Raw genomic sequence first — 23,710 nt, forward strand, 5'->3', positions numbered from 1 at the left:
CTGCACAAGAATATGGGGTAAACCGCATGGGTTGACAGCTATGCAATGAAGTGGCTTATCACGTGGACATTTATATCAGCCAAATGGTGCATGGCGATGTTGATTCTAAATGTAGAAGGGAAAAACCCGGAGGACCCGGGGAAAAATCCATGCGACCACGAGAAGAGAGAGACACGCAAACTCCTAAATATGCAGCAGCAGGCGTCAGGGTCGGGATTGAAACCACGACCTGCTGTATGCCAGGCGAGGTAGTTAACATCTCCAAGCCACCGTGAGGATAGAGACACGCAAATTTCAAATATACACCAGCAGCAGCAGACGTCAGGATCGGGATCGAACCCACGACCTCCTTGTATACCAGGCGAGGTAGTTAACATCTCCTGGCCACTCACTTCTCCCTTCACTCATTGTCACCCAACATGCTATCGATGTTGATGGGTTACAATGTGAATGTTGCACCATCTTGCTGTACCGCAACTTTCGGCCATAATCTTCGAGGAGAGTTTTTTTGCCAATAACACCTGCCAACAATTTTAGAGACCCATCCCTGCTGGTGTCTCTTGAAAGGCAGAATCAGAATTTGTATTTATAGTGGAGGAATCTGCTGCGCTATAAGCTCCGTTTTACAGAGAGGAGTGCAAAATATAGGAAAGGTAAACAAATCGCTAAAACAAACTTTTATTTTACCCACCGAGCTTTGAGCTTCTTTTTCAGAAGCGACCTGGCCACAAATGATAGCTCAACGAAGTGGTTTATCATGTGGAAATGTATAGCAGCAAAATCATCTAAATAATCTAAGTCAAAAGCAAGTGCAGTGCAGGGTCTGCTACTCACGATTTAAACCACATTGTATTATTCAAGGTATGATTTATAGGTATGATTCATAGGTATTTTGGTACTTTCTGCATGCATCTTATACTGTGTTAAATGCACGAGCGTAGCTGATGCAGGAGTGTCCATAATGTAGGAGGCTGTGTGGAGGTGGTCCAGAGGTGCATCGATTTAGCAGGCCAGGTGTATATTGGTTCGTGGAAAGCACTTTGAAACAGAAGAGCAATGAGTCTGATTGTAAAGAAAAGGGCGCTTCAGGCCGGCCACGGGAGTGAGATGATAACTATCTCGCCAAGTATATAGGAGGCCATGGGTTTGATCTCGACCCCAACGCCTGTATAGTTGAAGTTTGCATGTTCTGCCCGTAGTCTCGTGGAATTTTATCCGTGTCCTCTAGTTTTTCCCTCCCTATTTAGAATCGACATTCGTTTAGAGTTTGGCTTAGTGGGCCTTACCTGATTAAAAAAGAACGCGCTAAGCAGCTGAAAAATAAGTTACCGGCGTTTGAGCACAGCTGTTAAGTTTGGGGCAAGATAGGATAAGCAATGCACAAGTCTGGAAAAAAAACACGGCAGCTAGTTGTTGTAGATGTTTAGGAGAGAAGCAGTCGCGTCGAGTGTGACGTGTGTGGACAGTCATCGGCGTGGTCTCCATGAGTCCGGCAACCAAGGGGAAGACCTATGACAAGACGCTGGCAGACTTTTATAGCAGAGTCAGAATATGTATCCTGGAGAAATCCTATGAGCTATGAAGCTGTTTTTCACAGACGTCCAGTAGAGCATATCTCTGAGGTCACGTGTCTGTCGTGCAGCAGCAGCAGCGGCAGCAGCGGCGGGATTTGCTGGAGAGTAGAGAGCGTTGGTGAGGTGTGGTTGTGGCTTCAAAAGCTTTGGCCACGATGACATCTCAATCTTGAGCCAACGTTTCCAGGAATCTCTGTTAATGATGCAAGTAATCACCCATTAATAAAAAAACACAAAAGCCAGAGGGAATAATACCATAGGCAAGTTATTTATTGATATTACACGCCTCGTGTACAATTGATTTCAGTAAGCAACACAAAAGTGGTCCATACAATACAGTACAATATAGAAACTGTTCGCACAGCGTTAGGACTAACCATCACAAAAAGGGCTTTAAACAGGTTGTTTCCTCTCACCACATACTTTGATAGTACCTTCATTTAAGTAAAAAAAACCGTCAAGAAAGTGCCAGACATTCTTAGAACATAATGGATAACCTAGGGTTTGTTTACAATGCTCCAGTTGATGCAGGGACACTCATTTCGGATACAGATTTCTACCGTCTATGAAGAAATGACAGCACACAAATCTGATCTGGTTTTCACTTAGTTTGGCAACAATCCAGGTCTGAGAAAGAGCACGTGTAGGAACATATAGTGGATGACAGAGACACAGCGTGGATAAGTGTGGGAAAATGTCTTCTCAGAAGCGGCTCAGCGAGATAATATTCTGTAAATTACGTAACGTGGGTTGAATCACTCCTCTGCGAGAGTTCCAAAATTTTATGAATCTTCGCCTCGTGACATTGCGAAGATAGCACAATGGGAATAAAATTGACTGAAAGAATATAAAAAAATATATCTGTATAACATACCCCTCTAGCGTTCGTCTAGTTGTTTACCCAAGCAAGACTAAGAGATCCATTGTAAGCGTCATCTGAGACCGTCACGTATGGCAAAGGTGCCTGGAGTGCAAGAGCAGACACCTGAAATCACATTGCACAGGTATCATCAGACCCTACATATCATTGTGCCCCAGGGGCTTAATTCCACACTAAATATTTTCCCCGGTCACTGGTAGACTGGGAGTAGGCACCGTGTAAGTAGCCAGAGCAACACATAGTGAGAGATATACTTGATGCGATTTGCCAGGTGCAGAAATATTTTGCGGGGTGCTGACCCTAACAGACCCGGCTGAAAGTAAGCCGTGAAAACTTGTCTAACGGACCCAGTGAAAACCACCCCCAAGAAGGGCGATCACAAGTAAAAAAAAAACTGTATACAGCCAAGGTTTTCAAAATCAACCCATAACTTTTTAAGCACCACTAGCGAGCCGCTCACTAACGAGCCTTCGTTAAGGAGTTGTCGCTAGAGAGGGCTCGGAGTGCGAGGGGGTAGAACCCGTCGAGTGGCCGGCTTGCGACGAAGAAGGAGTCCCCCACGGCCTCTGCTCAAGGCTTTCCGTTCGCCAGGGCCGCTTCTCGGAATTGAGGCGAAAATTCTTCAAAGTAGACCCTGTGCGTACGGAAGACACGTTTGTCTTCAGGTCTGCAAAGCTTGCCTCTCCAACATGGCACAGTCTACGTGTAATCAGTGCAGTGTACGCATATCCCGTTTAAAGATGCAATCTGAAAAATGTGTTGTGCTCTGAGCGAGTGAGCGGGTGTGTGTGTAAGCATATGAATGAATGAGAAACTGAGATTATTAATTCATACGTGAGTGAACGAGAGAGTGAATGTTGCAGTGAGTGGGTTGGTAAATATGAAGATATAAAGGAGTAGCTGAAATGAAATACTGCAGTGCGTAAACTAATTGGTCAGTATGAATTTGACAAAAGTTAATTAGTAGGTTTGTGAGTGAAGTATTCAGGGCAATGGACAGTATATGAATGTGTGAATTAATGAATGAGTGAACAAATGAGGGGGGGGTGAGTGTATGAATGTGAGCGTAAGAGTAGTCAGTGTGTGAGTCGGTAAGTTAGTGAGTGTATGAGTGAGTAGGTAAGTCAGTGAGTGTATGAATGTGTGAATGAGTTAGTTGTTGAGCGAGTGATCGAGGAGCGTGTATATAAACACGTGAACGAGTATGCGTCCACCGCAGAATCAGACGCGTCACCTGGCTCGCTTGGCCATCTCGTTGCCATCCCAGCGCGGGCTGTACGGGTACGACTTCTGCACCTGCAGAAAGGGCTGTGCCGTGGTGCCGTGCTGGTACACGGACTGGAAGGTGAAAGTCGGCTGGTCGCGTGGAAAGTACAATGGCAGCTCGACTACAGCGGGGGAAGACACACGAGGACGCGTATGCACGCACGTGCGCAGGTGTGCGCACACACACAGATGTGCACCGAATGGGTTAGGCGTCAAGTTTCTTTCGTGTAACCAGGTGAGGGCACTCAAGATGCCAGAGTGACCTTGGTCGTAAAAATGATAAAAGCTATGCCTATATGTAATAAAGTATGGCTACGAAGCAAATAGAAATTAGAATAAAGAACTGTCACATGAGACCTCAGAAGCATTGCACAACAATAAATCAATGTTAAATAATACATTCCCTGTAGTATAAATCAGCAGATTATATAGTACGACGATGGCAATGAGGACAAAACCACTGCTTTGACAACCGATGATGGGGAAACTGCCCCATGTGGCCAACGTGTGCAAGCGAAATCACACACCGTTTTTAAGAGCTGACGGTGAAAAGGCAATTCCTTGACGAACAACAGTACAACAGTACTGTAATCACCTATTTCGATTTAAAGCTTTCGTGACTGCAGGGATTCATCTTCTTGGTTCTTTCGGTAAAGTCACGTAGAAGGGAAATAATAAAATAATAAAAATAAAACATAATAAAATAATACATTATTATATATTTTTATTATATTATTATGTTTTATTTTTATTATTATTATTTCCCTTCTACGTGACTTTACCGAAAGAACCCAGAAGATGTAATCACCTACTGTCATTCTACACGGCCACTCCCAGGAACTATGTGTGTGTGTGCCGACTCGCTCACAGCACTCGCCCACTCACTGTGAACCATGAAGAAGAACTCCAGGCCCTCCAGGAGGAGGCTGATCTTGGTGAAGCCCTCAGCGTCATACTCTGCAATTGACCTGACCGACAGTTCACACGCGCGCGGACAGGCATAGCATGTTAGCGTCCGCAACTCAGCATTGTGGTTGCATTTTATCACCGGTCAATTACACATACAAACACATGTGCATTAGGTTCAATGAGACTTGGACTGACGTAGTCGGAGGCACACTTATTTATTAAACGTTTCACTCAATACAGGACCAAGGTATACAACACTCGAAGGGGTATCGGCCCCTTCACCCATCTAACAGGGAGATCCCACTATCTCTATCCCGGCTAGCCTACTCCCAGGTCCTCCACTCGAGAGCTAGGGGAGGCTAGCTGATCCAGCTCTGGCCAAGCTAGGATCACGGCACCCTTAGTCACCAGACCGGCTCTTACAAGAGCATCGGCTCTGGGCTCTCAGGGCCACGCCACTGACTTGCCCTGGTCGGTCCTTAGAAGGACAGCGATCCAGGGGAGTCCCAGGGCCTATCTAGCCGGTCTTCCTTCTTCACTGGCTTAAGCTAAACACTGAACCCCGAGCCCACCGGCTCACCGCCTTATATAGCAACTCCCTCCCCAAAGGGGTGGGGCTGTGGGGGATCATAGCGCCGTTTCAGCCCCCCAGGCTAAACGATGCGGACGTGGATGTAAGCATCCTTCCGCGTGCGGGCATAACCACCCCTGGTGTGTTTGTTCGCCCTCCCGTAACACCCCTACACATGCACGCCCGTACCGATTTCTGCGCGATCCTACGACCCTGCTCCCAAAGCGCCAGCTCACGGGCATCGTAGCCACCACCTCGCCCCAGTACCCTGTGCCACTGTACACGGCGAGGGGACAGAAGAGTGTGGATGTTTCGCGAGTGACGGAACAACGGCGGCTGTCTTACTCTCCGAAGTGGCTGAGGAACGCCGCAATGTATTCTCTGCGCTTCTGGTAGCCCTGTGTGATGTACTGCACCTGCGCACGCACACGCACACACACAGGACATTCCGGGCAACCGTGTAAAGACAAGTTGACTCAATCGGTGCCAGTCAGTCAATGTCTAAAGGAAGACACAAACCAAGAAAATAAATGCAATTTGCTTGAAGAGCATTGTACACCTATGACCAATCCCCAGCAGAATGGACCTGAACTCGTCATATCTCGAAATCCAGACAGGATCGAGTCTGGATAGCACTGGCACGGTTGACCACCATGCGTAGCTGCTGAATATAGCAGCCTGCTTGCGTGGCTACGTGGTAGGCAGCAAAAGTCAACGCACTAAAATCCATTTGGTGTACCGTATCTCTATGCTCCCCACGTTCACCAACGCAAGCTGACCAGCGTGGTGAAGTATGGTCAAACGACCAGGTATGGGGAGGCCCGGTCCTCCGGCAGTGGCCTTAGAAGAATGGCTGAAGCGTTGCATCGTAACGCGAGTGGCATAACGTCGAGTGCCACGATAACTATTTTGATTGCAACTTTACAGTCTGTTGTTGAATTAAAGAAGCTTTCAACCTTTGTAGAGCAGCCCAAAACACCCATGCTAGACACAGTTCGTAAGATGAGAGATGTTTGTTTTTGGGCTGCTTCTTCTTTAGCCTCTTGAAGTCTGGGTAAGAATGTGCAGTTCATGTGTAGAACATCCACATTCTTAACATTGCTGGCATTGTTACTCTTTGGTTTTTTCGGTAAAGTCACGTGGGTAAAAAATATAAAGTAAATTAAAATGAAAACAATTAAGCAATCATTGGAAAGATCTCATAAACCAAGTCAAACTTTAGCTGCCTTATAATTTTACAGCCATATCCATTTCTTCCAGTTTTTTACTCCCAGCCTGATACACCACCATCACTCGTCATGCAGGTACTGCACTCATGCACAAACTCCCCTCCCCTGACATCACAAAAGAATACAGATGGTTGTCTATCGGCTTAACTCATGCTAATCCCCTGCCCGACCGTCCACACGGCCTGCCACATCCCCCCCCCCCTAACACCCGAAATAAACACGTTGTCTCTTAATAACTCTCTTCACACGCCTCAGTAATTTTGCTGGAGCAGTCAACACCTGATGACGGTTACTTGTGTTGCTTCCGAAACGTCGTGATTTAATTGATTTGTTTTCATTTTAATTTATTTTAATTTGTCACCTACGTGAATTTACCGAAAAAAATCCTTGCAGTCACGAAAACTTCAAATCTAGAATTGCTGGCATTGTTAATCCCGTTTTTTCTGGTGAACAATACAGATAAAACTGCAGTAAAATCTGCAGCTCAGGGTGCAGTGAATGAGACACAACAGCAAAATAAACTCCGCATGATGAATTGCATCCAGAAAGGTCTTATCAAGAAGCTATCGTAAAAACAATGCATACATCACAGCATACTTAAGCCAAGGAGAAACAATTCTATTGAAAAAAGTTACTCAACTTAATATTACACCGCTTCGTGAGGGCCTCCTCATGCCTTTCGGTCATGGGGGCTGACCATACTTCCCCACGCTGGTGACCCGTAGCTAAGCGAGTCCACCGTTTGCCGCAAATGGAAATCAAACTCAGGTCACGGGGTTCATGGAAGTGCGCCAACCACTGCACCACCACTCCACACCGTACACATCTTGTACGCGCATTCAAAAAAACAATTTCAATTCCAAACAAGTGGAGTCGTTTCTCTTAAGGGAAACCCGGCGCATGAGCCGGCGAATTGGCTTGTGCTGCTGTTACCTTGCTGGTGAGGAGCTGGCACACCTGTGGAACGTAGTCCAGAAGGCATCCTCCGCTGGGGAAGTTGGGGATATGGAAAGCGGAGGAACCTCCCAGGGCACTGAAGAGCAGAGAGCACAGAGGCGGCGTTAGCGAAGAGTTCACTTGCTTGCAGCGCTGGCTCATACCAAACAATTGGCGCGCTTGGAATTTAGCATGCCCAGTCACATGTGGCATTACAAGTGCTTCCGATCGCGCGGGCAATATACCGTCCTAGCGTGACCAAGGTTGCATGTTGACTCATGTGCGGCATCGCCAAAAGGCATTGAAAATCATCCTCGGCCCTCAGTTGGAAAGGGTTCTCCCACCCCAACTGTCTTCTTTCATATGGCTGATGTAAATGCAGAGCAACAACTACAATTTCACATTCAGGTGGTGAAGACAGATATTCGCGTCCGGAGCAGCGGAGTGTACCGCTGTCAACCCCAGGCTGATGGCACGTGTGCAACCCTCACTGCTCGATGCGAGGCGACAGGTAGAGCTTGGGGAACACCTTGGTGGCCTCCGTGTTTTCAAACGTCACCAGCAGCAGCGCCACATCCTCCCCCGGGTCCACCAGGGGATCCTGCGTCACGCGTTCAGCGGGCTGGGTCAGAGTTACACGAGGACTATGGCTGTGGCCTCAACTCGGGGGTTTGACTTCATCGCATCGGTTGACAAGTTGCCACGAGACTCGTGGGGTCAGTGCTTTAAGCCAATACGGCTGAGATCCTGGGTTTCAATCCAGACAGCCACCCAACCGTGCTCTCAGGTAGAGTGTGGTGATATTCACAGCCCAATAATTATGGACGGTGCAAAAAGAAAGATCAAATGAAAGTTGGTTTTGATTTAAAAAAAAAAATTGAATGCCATTCTACTAACAATTCCCTGCAAGCAGTGTGTGTAGGAAAGTGCACTCCGCGAGTGTGTGAATACAGCCACTGACTTTACAATGATATGTCGAGTATGGAAGGCAATTCGATGGCATCTGAGGTCGTATTATTGATTCCGCACCTCTTGCAAACGTGTGCATTGGGCGATGAGGGGAGCTGTGAGCGACAGATTGCATTTCACTGCAGTCACAATTGGGCCACTCCTAATGGCCCTTGAGACTCTATACTCTGTGACTGACCGCAATGTACAGCCCCTGGGGGTTGGCTCTGCCCGCTCGGAGCCTCACCTTGAGCAGGTATGGCGGGATGAGGCTGAAGTCGACTGGAAGCCGCAGTAGGAATCTCACGCAGCATTCGCCATCCTGCGCGAAGAACCAAGGCCAGAGTTGAGGACGGACGAGTGGTAACTAAGACAAAGACGCCCCCCTCTGTCAGTGAGCACATATTGAGGCTAGCCAGATGCAAGTGGTGGGGCTGAACCCACAGATTGTTTACAAGCCTCGTCTCAGCACCAGAGGTCGCAAACGGGTTTTGATTCCTTACCCGTACCCGGCTGCACCAGGGTCGCAAATGGGTACCCGTACCCATACCCGGCCGTACCCGTACCCTACCCGTACCCAGCCGGGTACGAGTAGGGTACGGGTATCGGGTACCTGATTGCGACCTCTGGGATGAAGCCATGTTGCAGGCGCGGGTGGGTTGATTCTAGGAACTTGAATTGTGAGAAGAGACAAGACGTTGGGAAATGAGTGACAAACAGTTACTCACCAGTGACTCACGGCTTACCCGTACCCGTACCCGGCTGCACCAGGGTCGCAAACGGGTACCCGTACCCAGCCGGGTACGGGTAGCCGGGTATCGGGTAGGGTACGGGTATCGGGTACCCGGTTGCGACCTCTGCTCTGCACCTAAAATGCATTCAACTTAAAAAGAGCCCAGAAGAGGTTCGGAGCCCGTTTGAAGGCTGAGGCGACCGAGGGGAGGCCCAGGACCAGTTCAGATAATCGTCACTGACATTGGCCGTGAGCAGGAACTCGGGTCGCCGGGTTCGTGGCACGGTGCGCTCACCACTCTGCCACCGCTCCCCCAAAGATAGCCTTAACAAACGTTTGAGGCAAGTGCTGTTAGCGAGCACCTATTAAGGCCGGTACTGCATACGAGGGGGTGGGTGACCAGCACCACACCGCTCCCCGCACTCACTCACACTCACTCACACACGAGGAGAACGCAAGAGGCTTACCCAAGCGGTGTGTCTGCCCACGTGCACCTCCATGTGCACCGTGTAGTCCGTCTGCTCGGACAGCGAGTTGTACTCGAACATGAGGCGCGAGTTGTCGCGCAAGCGCTCGCGCTGGTGCACCTGGAACTGCGCGAGCAGCTCCTGTAGCACCAGCAGAAGGGCCTCGGGGTCCTGGGACCGCCACTCCTGCAGGTGCTGTGCACTCGCACACGGTGGCAGCAACAACAAGCAACGAGGACGCAATGCGGCAGACGCAGGAACAGCAGGAACAGCAGGAGCAACGTCTCTAGCAGGAGCAACGTCTCTAGCAGTAACAATGGCAGAAGCAGCAGAGGCAACAGCAGCAGCAGAAATCGTAGTAACGGCAACAGGTGCACAAGCAGCCGTAATAACAGCTGTAACAGCAGCAGAAGAAGAAGCAGCGAAAGGAGAAATATAAATATAATCCAAAAAAGTTCAAGAAGGAACAGCATAAGCAGAGGCAACAGCAGCAGTAAATGAAAGAGGGAGCGGTGGCAGCAATAAAAGCAGCAGTCGGAGCAACAACAGTAGCAGCAGCAGGAAGCAATGTCTTGCAGCGGGTGACCATATCGTGACTGCGAGAAGCAGGAAACGCACGGGAAGTTCGTCAGGGTCCGGGAAGAAGTCGGTATCCTCTCCGAACATGAAGTCGGGTGGAATGTCCGGATACTCGTGGTTGAATATGACGTCCCCTGCACACAGCGGCGACACCGACACGAGACTGTGTCACCCAACACAGCGCTGCAAAGTATTGGGTGGGACCGATGCGGCGGTTCCACAACGCAACGCCTCAAGGCGCGCGCAGATTACGCGACGTACGAAAATACGTATTGCGATGGGAGTGGGATAAGGTGGGACCGTTTAAAAACAAAAAACTATATTTGATGCAAGACTTCATTGAAATGTTTAGCACGTGGAGAGTTTCTGATATCTGTGTTGTATGTATTCCGCTCAAACCAACGAATATATTTAAATGTATTTCATTAATTTGACAGCTGCTGTCTCCGAACTTGCTACTGGTATTCCAAAATCGCACATTTACCCTCCTAATCAAGACCGAAACAGGAAGAGGATTTATCCACAATTCTGGCCGTGGCCTGATGAGGCCGGTTATAATTACCGACGAAACGTCACTGTACTCAAATTGTAAATGTTGTGGGTTTACTCTCCCACACGCAACCGGTGCGCTGCACTAGTAACTAATTTGCATGTTTCGTTTACGTGAGAAACCTTACCGATTGGCTGTGTGGTGCGCGGGTTTAACGACACATTTATAATTACGCGATCCAATCAAAAGAAAATCCCCTCTATTATGGATAATATTGGTCGTGAAAGCCTCCTACTCCGACTACGTGTTTCACCCAAAAGCTCCCGTCGGCCACACAGTGGAGGTAGAAGTGGAGCGGTTCAATCACGGCACCTACACTTGATGGTGTCTCCGGCGTAGGGAATGTGCAGCTTGAACCGATCACAGCACGGGGATGGGGTCAGCGAGGGACACCTGAAAGAAACCAAGGCCCAGAATCCTCAGCAACAACACACGTCTCAGTGTCAGTGTGCGTAAATTAAAAGCTAAGTAAGTCCAAGTGGTTTTCTGCTTGAATGAACATTGAGGTGGTGTGCTCATCTGCTGTTCAAGTCCTGAGCCAGTGGTGGAAACTAACACATTACTATGGCAGGGAAAGTACATTCAAAGGACAACCACTGTTGACTTCCCCACAAAAGTGGTACAGAACTGAATGTTTTGATCCCCAGAGGAAAACTCGAACCAGCAATTTAAAGGTGTTAGTTTTGTTGCCAGTTAAAAGGGTAAACACCTATTACTATATGTTGCTACTGGCAAAAGAGGTCTCAATGTAAATGCTTACCCCGAGCTCTCAATACTCTGATGGTGCGTTGTCTTTGAGTTGTGCGCCTTTTGGTGTCATCTGGTCCAACACCATGTGAGACTAGGCTCTAAGAAAAGCTGTCTCGGATGTGGACCAATCAACATCAAGGACAGTGCATACATTATCAGAGTTGTGTTTTTGTTTGCATTTTGACCGCAAGTGTCGTGGTTAATGCAAACATGATCCTGTGTATAAAGCCGTCAGTTTTGTTGCCAGTTAAAGGGTAAAAACCTATTACCAGCATTTAAACTCGCAAGTTTCCGATTGCTGAGCCACGCAGTTCACTCGTGCAAGTTAGACTATCTCGGTCCCTCTGCGAGCTCGCACGGAAAACAAAATAAACTTGAAACTTGTAAGCTGGCCGGTTACGAATTGACCTGTACGTAATTAACGTAAAGGTTAATGGCCGAGGCTTTTCAACGACGGTGGCGTGCGGAGGACGCTGCCTGTGTGGGTGCAGGTGAGGGAGGCGGCCCTGGGCGCCCCGTTGCGGGAGCCGAACCCGGATTTGAGGTCGGTGACGCGTAGTGTTGTTGGGGCGCCCAGGCCGACGCGGCCGTGCCTCAGCATCTCCTCCACGAAGTGGCGGACCGCGGGAGACATCTTCGACAGCGTGCCCTCCGCGCCCGCCATGGTTTGCTCACCGACACCTGTGCACGCAAAGCACAGGTGCACAGAGACATGAAGATCGACCTCCCTTCAGATGCTGTCTTCCCGACAAACCTGTTTCTTCACCTGAGTCTGTCTTCCCGACAGACCTGTTTCTTCACCTGAGTCTGTCTTCCCGACAGACCTGTTTCTTCACCTAAGTCTGTCTTCCCGACAGACCTGTTTCTTCACCTGAGTCTGTCTTCCCGACAGACCTGTTTCTTCACCTGAGTCTGTCTTCCCGACAGACCTGTTTCTTCACCTGAGTCTGTCTTCCCGACAGACCTGTTTCTTCACCTGAGTCTGTCTTCCCGACAGACCTGTTTCTTCACCTGAGTCTGTCTTCCCGACAGACCTGTTTCTTCACCTGAGTCTGTCTTCCCGACAGACCTGTTTCTTCACCTGAGTCTGTCTTCCCGACAGACCTGTTTCTTCACCTAAGTCTGTCTTCCCGACAGACCTGTTTCTTCACCTGAGTCTGTCTTCCCGACAGACCTGTTTCTTCACCTGAGTCTGTCTTCCCGACAGACCTGTTTCTTCACCTGAGTCTGTCTTCCCGACAGACCTGTTTCTTCACCTGAGTCTGTCTTCCCGACAGACCTGTTTCTTCACCTGAGTCTGTCTTCCCGACAGACCTGTTTCTTCACCTGAGTCTGTCTTCCCGACAGACCTGTTTCTTCACCTGAGGACGGCTGCTTGCGTTGTGGCCGAAACGTCGTGAGAATTATTTTATGATGTTTTCTTTTTATTATTTTATTATTTTCATTCTACGTGACTTTACCGAAAGAACCAAGAAGATGATCGACCTCCCGTAAAAGCTATGAGCAGGCTGTTGAGGGCAAGTGCTGTTGATGTGAACCCACTGCACCACGTACTCATTCAAGGCTGAGTCGTCCTAGGGGAGGCCCAGGACCAGAGACACACACAGCTGCAGGGCACACAAAGTCACGTCAGTTTATTTTTCGTTAACATGTGTCACTTTTCTGGCACAAATCTGCCACTCAATATTATCACATCAAATTTCGATTTAAAGTTTTCGTGACTGCAGGGATTCATCTTCTTGGTTCTTTCGGTAAAGTCACTTTACCGAAAGAACCAAGAAGATTATCACATCACTTGTGCATGCGGTAAATTGTTCACAAAGATTACAGATATAACCCAATGCTAAAAATAAAACATGTACGGTAAATAGTGCGTGTATAGATGTGCAACTCGGTAGGAAGGAAGAGTTCCCAACAGCTAAACTAAAATTATTAAAACTATTTTTTATTTTACCAGTTAAGGCCCACGGAGGTTTCAAGCTATTTTTATTACACGCTTTTATTTAGCTCACTCTGTCTGTTGTTGTTGTCGTATCCTCAAATCTTGTAACTCAATATTAACCCACTGCCCAATGTGGTATCGAGTGCAAACTTGGCATACTTATGTCATACTGATGACAATACCATATTTTATCATACAAAAATCTAAAAAAGTATTTTTAAATATTACTTATTTCAGAAGCAACCTGGCCACAAATGAGAGCTCAGCTAAGTGGCTTATCGCGTGAAAATGTATAGCAGCCTAACACTCAAAACGCATCGTGTTCATTCTAAATGTAGAGAGAGAAAAACCGGAGGACCCGGAGAAAAATCCACGCGACCTCCTGTACACCAGGCGAGGTAGTTAACATCTCCAAGCCACCATGATGATGATGAGAGAGACACGCAAACTCCAAATATAGAGCAGCAGCAGGCGTCATCACCACAGTGGTGGGGCTCATCACTGGGGGGGATGAGTCTGCCTACAGGGACGAGGTGGAGCGGCTGACAGCATACTGCAGGGGCAACAACCTGCTCCTTAACACCGCAAAGACCAAGGAGCTCATAATAGACTACAGGAAAAAGAAAACGGACACTCCACCACTAATCATCAGCGGGGACTGTGTGGAGAGGGTGGCAGACTTCTGCTTCCTGGGAGTCCACATTGGGGAGGGCCTGACCTGGAGCGCCAACAGCACTGAGCTTCTGAAAAAGGCCCAGCAGAGACTTTACTTCCTGAGAATTCTCAGGAATAATAACATCACACAGAAACTGCTGGTGTCCTTCTACCGAGCCTCCATCGAGAGCATTCTTACATACTGCATCTGTGTATGGTACACCAGCTGCACAGTGGCTCAGAGGAAAGCGCTCCAGAGGGTCATCAACACAGCCCAAAAGATCGCTGGCTGCCATCTCCCCACACTGGAAGAACTACACAGTTCACGTTGCATCAAAAAAGCACAGAACATTATAAAGGACTCTTCTCACCCTGGACACTCACTGTTTGAGCTGTTTCCTTCAGGCAGACGATTCAGATCAGTCAAAACAAGGACAAACAGATTCAAACAGAGCTTTTATCCTACAGCGATCACCACACTCAATAATGCTAATTAATTATTAAGTAATAGTGTTTACAATTGATTGTGAAATAGAGATGTGCAATGACAAAATGTAACCTTATGTGGGTATGTGGGTATACTTGGGCTGTTTTTATATATAGTATAAATTGATTATCTTTCATTTAATTTTATTTTTATTTTCTTGTTTATTTAATTTAAATTTATGAATGATGCCCTGACTGGTGAGCATTTTAAATTTCGTTGTACTGGTGACAATGACAATAAACGATCTATCTATCTATCAGGGTCAGGGTCGAACCCACGACCTTCTGTACACCAAGCGAGGTAGTTAACATCTCCAAGCCACCATGATGATGATGAGAGAGAGAGACACGCAAACTCCAAATATACAGCAGCAGCAGGCGTCATCAGGGTCAGGATCGAACCCACGACCTTCTGTACACCAAGCGAGGTAGTTAACATCTCCAAGCCACCATGATGATGATGAGAGAGAGAGAGACACGCAAACTCCAAATATACAGCAGCAGCAGGCGTCATCAGGGTCGGGATCGAACCCACGACCTCCTGTACACCAGGCGAGGTAGTTAACATCTCCCCGAGGCATGGAACTTAGTACATGGGGGGGAGGGGAGCAGTGCCAACAGATGACACAGAACTCCGTGCAGAGTCCACGCAGCGAACTCGCTGCGTGAGTCGCCACTCTCACCCGGCTCCCCTCACACGCAACTCACTCACTCACTCCTGTCTCAACGTCCCTCTCAGTCTAACACTCACCACTCTCTCCTCACCATCACCTCACTCTCACCTTCTTATCACCCTCACCTTACCCTCACACCCCTCTCACCCTTACTCAACCTTCACCTTCCTCACCCCCCTTCTCCTCACCCTCACCCCTCTCTCTTCTCAATCACCCTCACCTCACCCTCCCCCACTCACCCTCACCTTCCTCACTCACCCTCACTCCACTCACCCTCACTCACCCTCCCCTCACTTCACTCACCCTCACTCACCCTCTCACCTCACCACCCCACTCACCCTCACCCCCTCACCACCCCACTCCCCCTCACCTCACTCACCCTCACCTCACTCACCCTCACCACCCCACTCACCCTCTCACCTCACCACCCCACTCACCCTCACCACCCCACTCACCCTCTCACCTCACCACCCCACTCACCCTCACCACCCCACCCCACTCACCCTCACCACCCCACTCACCCTCTCACCTCACCACCCCACTCACCCTCACCTCACCCTCACCCCCCCACTCACCCTCACCTCACCCCACTCACCCTCCCTCACCCTCTCACCTCACCACCCCACTCACCCTCACCTCACCCTCACCACCCCCCTCACCCCACTCACCCTCACCCCCTCACCTCACCCCACTCACCCTCACCCCCTCACCACCCCACTCACCTCACTCCACTCACCCTCACCCCCCCCCCTCACCCCCTCACCACCCCCTCACCACCCCACTCACCCTCACCCCCTCACCACCCCACTCACCCTCACCACCCCCTCACCCCACTCACCTCACCCCACTCAACCACCCCACTCACCCTCACCCCTTCACCACCCCACTCACCTCACCCCCCCCTCACCACTCCACTCACCACCCCACTCACCTCACCCCCACTCACCCTCACCTCACCCCACTCACCCTCACCACTCCACTCATCACCCCCACTCACCTCACCCCACTCACCCTCACCTCACCCCACTCACCACCCCCTCACCACCCCCCTCACCACCCCACTCACCCTCACCTCACCCCACTCACCCTCACCTCACCCTCACCACCCCCTCACCACGCCACTCACCCTCACCTCACCCCCCCCCTCACCACTCCACTCACCACCCCACTCACCTCACCCCACTCACCCCTCACCCCACTCACCTCACCCTCACCACCCCACTCACCTCACCCCACTCACCACCCACTCACCACCTCACCCCACTCCACCTCACCCCACTCACCACCCCCCACTCACCCTCACCCTCTCACCACCCCACTCACCACCCCACTCCCCACCCCCTCACCCCCTCACCACCCCACTCACCACCCCACTCACCACCCCACTCACCTCACCTCACCACCCACTCACCACCCCACTCACCACCCCACTCACCTCACCCCCTCACCACCCCCTCACCACCCCACTCACCCCACTCACCTCACCCCACTCACCACCCCACTCACCCTCACCCTCACCACCCCCCCTCACCACCCCCACTCACCTTACCCCACTCACCTCACCCCACTCACCACCCCACTCACCTCACCCCCCTCACCACCCCACTCACCTCACCCCACTCACCACCCCACTCACCACCCCACTCACCACCCCTTCACCCCACTCACCACCCCACTCACCCTCACCCCACTCACCACCCCACTCACCACCCCACTCACCCACTCACCACCCCCTCACCCCCACTCACCCCACTCACCACCCCACTCACCACCCCACTCACCACCCCACTCACCTCACCCACTCACCACCCCCCCTCACCCCACTCACCCTCACCCCACTCACCACCCCACTCACCACCCCACTCACCTCACCCACTCACCACCCCCTCACCCCACTCACCACCCCACTCACCCTCACCCCACTCACCACCCCACTCACCTCACCCACTCACCACCCCACTCACCCTCACCCCACTCACCACCCCACTCACCACCCCACTCACCTCACCCACTCACCACCCCCCTCACCCCACTCACCACCCCACTCACCACCCCCCTCACCACCCCACTCACCTTACCCCACTCACCTCACCCCACTCACCACCCCACTCACCTCACCCCCCTCACCACCCCACTCACCTCACCCCACTCACCACCCCACTCACCACCCCACTCACCACCCCTTCACCCCACTCACCACCCCACTCACCCTCACCCCACTCACCACCCCACTCACCACCCACTCACCCACTCACCACCCCCTCACCCCACTCACCCTCACCCCACTCACCACCCCACTCACCACCCCACTCACCTCACCCACTCACCACCCCCTCACCCCACTCACCCTCACCCACTCACCACCCCACTCACCACCCCACTCACCTCACCCACTCACCACCCCCTCACCCACTCACCACCCCACTCACCCTCACCCCACTCACCACCCCACTCACCTCACCCACTCACCACCCCACTCACCCTCACCCCACTCACACACCCCACTCACCACCCCACTCACCTCACCCACTCACCACCCCCTCACCCCACTCACCACCCCACTCACCACCCCACTCACCACCCCACTCACCTCACCCACTCACCACCCCCCTCACCCCACTCACCACCCCCACTCACCCTCACCCCACTCACCACCCCACTCACCACCCCACTCACCTCACCCACTCACCACCCCCCTCACCCCACTCCCACCCCACTCACCCTCACCCACTCACCACCCACTCACCTCACCCACTCACCACCACCCCCTCACCCCACTCACCACCCCACTCACCCTCACCCCCACTCACCACCCCACTCACCACCCCACTCACCACCCACTCCACCTCACCCACTCACCACCCCACCTCACCCCACTCACCCTCACCCCACTCACCACCCCCTCACCCCACTCACCACCCCACTCACCCTCACCTCACCGTCACCACCCCACTCACCACCCCACTCACCTCAACCCACTCACCACCCCCTCACCCCACTCACCACCCCACTCACCATCACCCCACTCACCACCCCACTCACCACCCCACTCACCTCACCCACTCACCACCCCCCTCACCCCACTCACCACCCCACTCACCCTCACCCCACTCACCCTCACCCCACTCACCACCCCACTCACCTCACCCACTCACCACCCCCCTCACCCCACTCACCACCCCACTCACCCTCACCCCACTCACCACCCCACTCACCACCCCACTCACCTCACCCACTCACCACCCCCTCACCACCCCACTCACCCCACTCACCTCACCCCACTCACCACCCCACTCACCCTCACCCTCACCACCCCCCTCACCACCCCACTCACCTTACCCCACTCACCTCACCCCACTCACCACCCCACTCACCTCACCCCCCTCACCACCCCACTCACCTCACCCCACTCACCACCCCACTCACCACCCCACTCACCACCCCTTCACCCCACTCACCACCCCACTCACCCTCACCCCACTCACCACCCCACTCACCACCCCACTCACCCACTCACCACCCCCTCACCCCACTCACCCCACTCACCACCCCACTCACCACCCCACTCACCACCCCCACTCACCTCACCCACTCACCACCCCCCTCACCCCACTCACCCTCACCCCACTCACCACCCCACTCACCACCCCACCTCACCTCACCCACTCACCACCCCCCCTCACCCCACTCACCACCCCACTCACCCTCACCCACTCACCACCCCACTCACCTCACCCACTCACCACCCCACTCACCCTCACCCCACTCACCACCCCACTCACCACCCCACTCACCTCACCCACTCACCACCCCCTCACCCCACTCACCACCCCACTCACCACCCCCCTCACCACCCCACTCACCTTACCCCACTCACCTCACCCCACTCACCACCCCACTCACCTCACCCCCCTCACCACCCACTCACCTCACCCCACTCACCACCCCACTCACCACCCCACTCACCACCCCTTCACCCCACTCACCACCCCACTCACCCTCACCCCACTCACCACCCCACTCACCACCCCACTCACCCACTCACCACCCCCTCACCCCACTCACCCTCACCCCACTCACCCACCCCACTCACCACCCCACTCACCTCACCCACTCACCACCCCCTCACCCCACTCACCCTCACCCCACTCACCACCCCACTCACCACCCCACTCACCTCACCCACTCACCACCCCCCTCACCCCACTCACCACCCCACTCACCCTCACCCCACTCACCACCCCACTCACCTCACCCACTCACCACCCCACTCACCCTCACCCCACTCACCACCCCCACTCACCACCCCACTCACCTCACCCACTCACCACCCCCTCACCCCACTCACCACCCCACTCACCACCCCACTCACCACCCCACTCACCTCCCCACTCACCACCCCCCTCACCCCACTTCACCACCCCACTCACCCTCACCCCACTCACCACCCCACTCACCACCCCCACTCACCTCACCCACTCACCACCCCCCTCACCCCACTCACCACCCCACTCACCCTCACCCCACTCACCACCCCACTCACCTCACCCACTCACCACCCCCTCACCCCACTCACCACCCCACTCACCCTCACCCCACTCACCACCCCACTCACCACCCCACTCACCACCCCACTCACCTCACCCACTCACCACCCCCTCACCCCACTCACCCTCACCCCACTCACCACCCCCTCACCCCACTCACCACCCCACTCACCCTCACCTCACCGTCACCACCCCACTCACCACCCACTCACCTCACCCACTCACCACCCCCTCACCCCACTCACCACCCCACTCACCATCACCCCACTCACCACCCCACTCACCACCCCACTCACCTCACCCACTCACCACCCCCTCACCCCACTCACCACCCCACTCACCCTCACCCCACTCACCCTCACCCCACTCACCACCCCACTCACCTCACCCACTCACCACCCCCTCACCCCACTCACCACCCCACTCACCCTCACCCCACTCACCACCCCACTCACCACCCCACTCACCTCACCCACTCACCACCCCCTCACCCCACTCACCACCCCACTCACCCTCACCCCACTCACCACCCCACTCACCACCCCCCTCACCCCACTCACCACCCCACTCACCCTCACCTCACCCTCACCACCCACTCACCACCCCACTCACCTCACCCACTCACCACCCCCCTCACCCCACTCACCACCGCACTCACCCTCACCCCACTCACCACACCACCACTCACCACCCCACTCACCCCCACTCCCTCACCCACTCACCTCACCCACTCACCACCCCCTCACCACCCACTCACCCACTCACCTCACCCCACTCACCCTCACCTCACCCTCACCACCCCACTCACCACCCCACTCACCACCCCACTCACCTCACCCACTCACCACCCCCTCACCCCACTCACCACCCCCACTCACCCTCACCCCACCTCACCACCCCACTCACCACCCCACTCACCTCACCCACTCACCTCACCCACTCACCACCCCCTCACCACCCACTCACCCACTCACCACCCCCTCACCACCCACTCACCCACTCACCTCACCCCACTCACCACCCCATTCACCCTCACCTCACCCTCACCACCCCACTCACCTCACCCCCTCACCTCACCCCACTCACCTCACCCCACTCACCTCACCCCACTCACCACCCCACTCACCACCCCACTCACCACCCCACTCACCTCACCCACTCACCTCACCCACTCACCACCCCCTCACCACCCACTCACCCACTCACCTCACCCACTCACCACCCCCCTCACCACCCACTCACCTCACCCACTCACCACCCCCTCACCACCCACTCACCCACTCACCTCACCCCACTCACCACCCCACTCACCTCACCCCACTCACCTCACCCCACTCACCTCACCCCACTCACCTCACCCCACTCACCACCCCACTCACCACCCCACTCACCACCCCACTCACCTCACCCACTCACCACCCCCTCACCACCCACTCACCCACTCACCACCCCCTCACCACCCACTCAACCCACTCACCTCACCCCACTCACCACTCTCTCTCCTCACCCCACTCACCACCCCCACTCACCTCACCCCACTCACCTCACCCCACTCACCTCACCCCACTCACCACCACTCACACCCCACTCACCACCCCACTCACCTCACCCCACTCACCACCCCACTCACCTCAACCCCCACTCACCACCACACCCCACTCACCTCACCCCACGCACCACCACTCACCACCCCACTCACCCACCCCTTCACCCCACTCACCACCCCACTCACCCTCACCCCACTCACCACCCCACTCACCACCCCACTCACCCACTCACCACCCCCTCACCCCACTCACCCCACTCACCACCCCACTCACCACCCCACTCACCACCCCACTCACCTCACCCACTCACACACCCCCTCACCCACTCACCCTCACCCCACTCACCACCCCCACTCACCCTCACCCCACTCACCACCCCACTCACCACCCCACTCACCTCACCCACTCACCACCCCCTCACCCCACTCACCACCCCACTCACCACCCCACTCACCACCCCACTCACCTCACCCACTCACCACCCCCTCACCCCACTCACCACCCCACTCACCCTCACCCCACTCACCACCCCACTCACCACACCCCACTCACCTCACCCACTCACCACCCCCTCACCCACTCACCACCCCACTCACCCTCACCCCACTCACCACCCCACTCACCTCACCCACTCACCACCCCCTCACCCCACTCACCACCCCACTCACCCTCACCCCACTCACCACCCCACTCACCACCCCACTCACCACCCCACTCACCTCACCCACTCACCACCCCCTCACCCCACTCACCCTCACCCCACTCACCACCCCCTCACCCCACTCACCACCCCACTCACCCTCACCTCACCGTCACCACCCCACTCACCACCCCACTCACCTCACCCACTCACCACCCCCTCACCCCACTCACCACCCCACTCACCATCACCCCACTCACCACCCCACTCACCACCCACTCACCTCACCCACTCCACCACCCCCTCACCCCACTCACCACCCCACTCACCCTCACCCCACTCACCCTCACCCCACTCACCACCCCCACTCACCTCACCCACTCACCACCCCCCTCACCCCACTCACCACCCCACTCACCCTCACCCCACTCACCACCCCACTCACCACCCCACTCACCTCACCCACTCACCACCCCCTCACCCCACTCACCACCCCACTCACCCTCACCCCACTCACCACCCCACTCACCACCCCCCTCACCCCACTCACCACCCCACTCACCCTCACCTCACCCTCACCACCCCACTCACCACCCCACTCACCTCACCCACTCACCACCCCCTCACCCCACTCACCACCGCACTCACCCTCACCCCACTCACCACCCCCACTCACCACCCCACTCACCACCCCACTCACCTCACCCACTCACCTCACCCACTCACCACCCCCTCACCACCCACTCACCCACTCACCTCACCCCACTCACCCTCACCTCACCCTCACCACCCCACTCACCACCCCACTCACCACCCCACTCACCTCACCCACTCACCACCCCCTCACCCCACTCACCACCCCACTCACCCTCACCCCACTCACCACCCCCACTCACCACCCCACTCACCTCACCCACTCACCTCACCCACTCACCACCCCCTCACCACCCACTCACCCACTCACCACCCCCTCACCACCCACTCACCCACTCACCTCACCCACTCACCACCCCATTCACCCTCACCTCACCCTCACCACCCCACTCACCTCACCCCACTCACCTCACCCCACTCACCTCACCCCACTCACCTCACCCCACTCACCACCCCACTCACCACCCCACTCACCACCCCACTCACCTCACCCACTCACCTCACCCACTCACCACCCCCTCACCACCCACTCACCCACTCACCTCACCCACTCACCACCCCCTCACCACCCACTCACCTCACCCACTCACCACCCCCTCACCACCCACTCACCCACTCACCTCACCCCACTCACCACCCCACTCACCTCACCCCACTCACCTCACCCCACTCACCTCACCCCACTCACCTCACCCCACTCACCACCCCACTCACCACCCCACTCACCACCCCACTCACCTCACCCACTCACCACCCCCTCACCACCCACTCACCCACTCACCACCCCCTCACCACCCACTCACCCACTCACCTCACCCCACTCACCACTCTCTCTCCTCTCCCCGTCTGCTTCCTCTCGGAGTCGCCGCTTCCGGTATCCTCTCAGCTGCGGGGTCAGGGACCGCGGCGAATTCATTCAACGCCACGAGCCCCCCCCAAGGTGCAGCACCAACAGCAATCACATCACACACATCACTCACAACAATTACAGCACTCACATCACTCACACTCACATCACTCACTCACATCACACACATCACTCACAACAATTACAGCACTCACATCACTCACTCGCACCCACATTACTCACATCACTCACATCACTCACAACAATTACAGCACTCACATCACTCACAACAATTACAGCACTCACATCACTCACTCTCACCCACAT

General features: G+C 54.3%; 1 protein-coding gene across 7 annotated transcripts; it reads right to left on the reverse strand.

Annotated features, from left to right (window-relative positions):
- Positions 1 to 1,820: 1,820 nt before the first annotated feature.
- Positions 1,821 to 23,410, reverse strand: BABAM2 (BRISC and BRCA1 A complex member 2). 7 transcript variants are annotated; one of them, XM_061554349.1, is made up of 13 exons: positions 23,362 to 23,377; positions 12,947 to 12,999; positions 11,926 to 12,073; positions 10,959 to 11,035; positions 10,132 to 10,226; positions 9,514 to 9,708; positions 8,561 to 8,635; positions 7,857 to 7,987; positions 7,363 to 7,462; positions 5,546 to 5,616; positions 4,606 to 4,688; positions 3,689 to 3,842; positions 1,821 to 3,088 (listed from the first exon to the last, which is right to left on the reverse strand). In XM_061554349.1, the coding sequence occupies exons 2-13, from the start codon at positions 12,948 to 12,950 to the stop codon at positions 3,025 to 3,027; spliced, it is 1,197 nt and encodes a 398-aa protein (XP_061410333.1). In that variant the 5' UTR covers positions 12,951 to 12,999; positions 23,362 to 23,377; the 3' UTR covers positions 1,821 to 3,024. The 7 variants fall into 7 exon arrangements, with proteins under 7 accessions (XP_061410333.1, XP_061410336.1, XP_061410335.1 ...); XM_061554352.1 differs by lacking the exon at positions 12,947 to 12,999 and having other exon boundaries at positions 23,348 to 23,410; XM_061554351.1 differs by lacking the exons at positions 12,947 to 12,999; positions 23,362 to 23,377 and adding an exon at positions 21,173 to 21,203.
- Positions 23,411 to 23,710: the final 300 nt, after the last annotated feature.

The sequence above is a fragment of the Lethenteron reissneri genome, chromosome 19 (genome assembly GCF_015708825.2).
Source record: "Lethenteron reissneri isolate LAM-NWPU_2019-01 chromosome 19, ASM1570882v1, whole genome shotgun sequence".
In the NCBI taxonomy this organism is placed as follows: domain Eukaryota; kingdom Metazoa; phylum Chordata; class Hyperoartia; order Petromyzontiformes; family Petromyzontidae; genus Lethenteron; species Lethenteron reissneri.